General features: G+C 36.3%; 1 protein-coding gene across 1 annotated transcript in view; it reads left to right on the forward strand.

The window, feature by feature from the left end:
• LOC107610573 (cullin-associated NEDD8-dissociated protein 1-like) overlaps positions 1-978 on the forward strand; it is a 2456-nt gene extending 1478 nt beyond the window's left edge. The window contains exons 4-6 of the mRNA XM_016312610.2: positions 68-184; positions 397-532; positions 893-978. Of these exons, the coding sequence (XP_016168096.2) occupies positions 68-184; positions 397-532; positions 893-978 (339 nt within the window). The remainder of the gene's footprint in view (positions 1-67; positions 185-396; positions 533-892) is intronic.

A 1491-nucleotide genomic window follows, 5' to 3' on the forward strand; every position in this document is an offset into this window, starting at 1 on the left:
TCTCTGGTTTACTGGCAGCTTATTAGATTTAAATCTTGTCACACTGATTGTTCTTATGACCATGCAGCATGTTAGACGAGCTGTTGTCCTGGCTTTAAGCACATTTGAACACAATAAGCCGAACCTCATCAAAGGTCTTCTTCCTGATCTGTTGCCTCTTATCTATGATCAGACAATTGTTAAGGCAACTTGATTTGTTGTTTTTTGCCACACGAGAGTTTTTAGAATTTAGCATGACATTACGATATGCACCTGCATTCATCTTTACTGTGATGGGTTATTTACAGTAATTTTCATATAATTTGTAATGACATTTGAATTTCATAGCCTACTTTTAACAACGTAGAATCTCATATTAGTGAAGTTGGTCTTATTTTTATAATGTATGTTTCACAGCAAGAGCTTATACGGACAGTTGATCTTGAATTGAGGAAGGCAGCGTTCGAATGTGTGGACACATTATTGGATAGTTGTCTTGATCAAGTGAACCCCTCATCATTCATTGTTCCTTATCTGAAATCTGGGTTGGATGGTGAGATTTTGTTATAACCTTTCGTCATGCATGCGAGTTAGATGATTCTCATACAACGATCTAATATTTAGCTTTAAGATATTTAACTATCCCCTTTATCCATTTTCCTAGTATGTTTGCACAAATTTAGATGTCAATGTACTAGAGGATGATTTTCACTGATGTACCAGAGGACTAGATTTGTATGTTTCTTACTAAAGCTTAGGCAATGTTAACCATGGTAAATTTATTTCATAGCTATTATTAAATCTGATGAACTATGTAATACTTTAGGGGTTGAGGATCCTGCCTCCCTTTATTATTTTTCAATACTTATTAATATATCTGTAATTTGAAGGATAACAATCTTGTATTTTTCAGATCATTATGATGTTAAAATGCATTGCCATCTCATACTCTCAAAGCTAGCTGATAAATGTCCTACTGCAGTCTTGGCAGGTTCTTAACAGTCTTGGCATTATGTCGCGCTTAATCAACCAAGATCAGGATCAGGAGGTTAAGGATATGACAACTCTTGCCCTTGAACTCTACTGCACGTTAATGAGTGACAAGAGGTCCAGTCCTAGTGTTGGTCTAGCTGTTAGAAACAAAGTTCTTCCTCAAGCTCTGACATTAATTAAAAGCTCTTTGCTGCAGGGGCAAGCCCTTTTGGCTTTACAAAATTTTTTTGCTGCTTTAGTCTATTCTGCAAATACTAGCTTTGATTCTCTGCTGGAGTCACTACTTGCCAGCGCCAAGCCTTCACCACAGTCAAGTGGCATTGCCAAACAAGCTTGCATTCAATAGCTCAATGTGTGGTTGTTCTGTGCCTTGCTACTGGGGATCAGAAGTGTTCGTTGATGCATTCACATTTTGGTTAGATTAGCTAGGTAGTTTAAGTAGTTTTAGCTTAATTTCATGCATTTTATTCAAAATAAACAAGCATTTGAATGAAGTTTCTTATTATACACTAATATGTC

This window comes from Arachis ipaensis, chromosome B08 (assembly GCF_000816755.2).
Source record: "Arachis ipaensis cultivar K30076 chromosome B08, Araip1.1, whole genome shotgun sequence".
Lineage (NCBI taxonomy): Eukaryota > Viridiplantae > Streptophyta > Magnoliopsida > Fabales > Fabaceae > Arachis > Arachis ipaensis.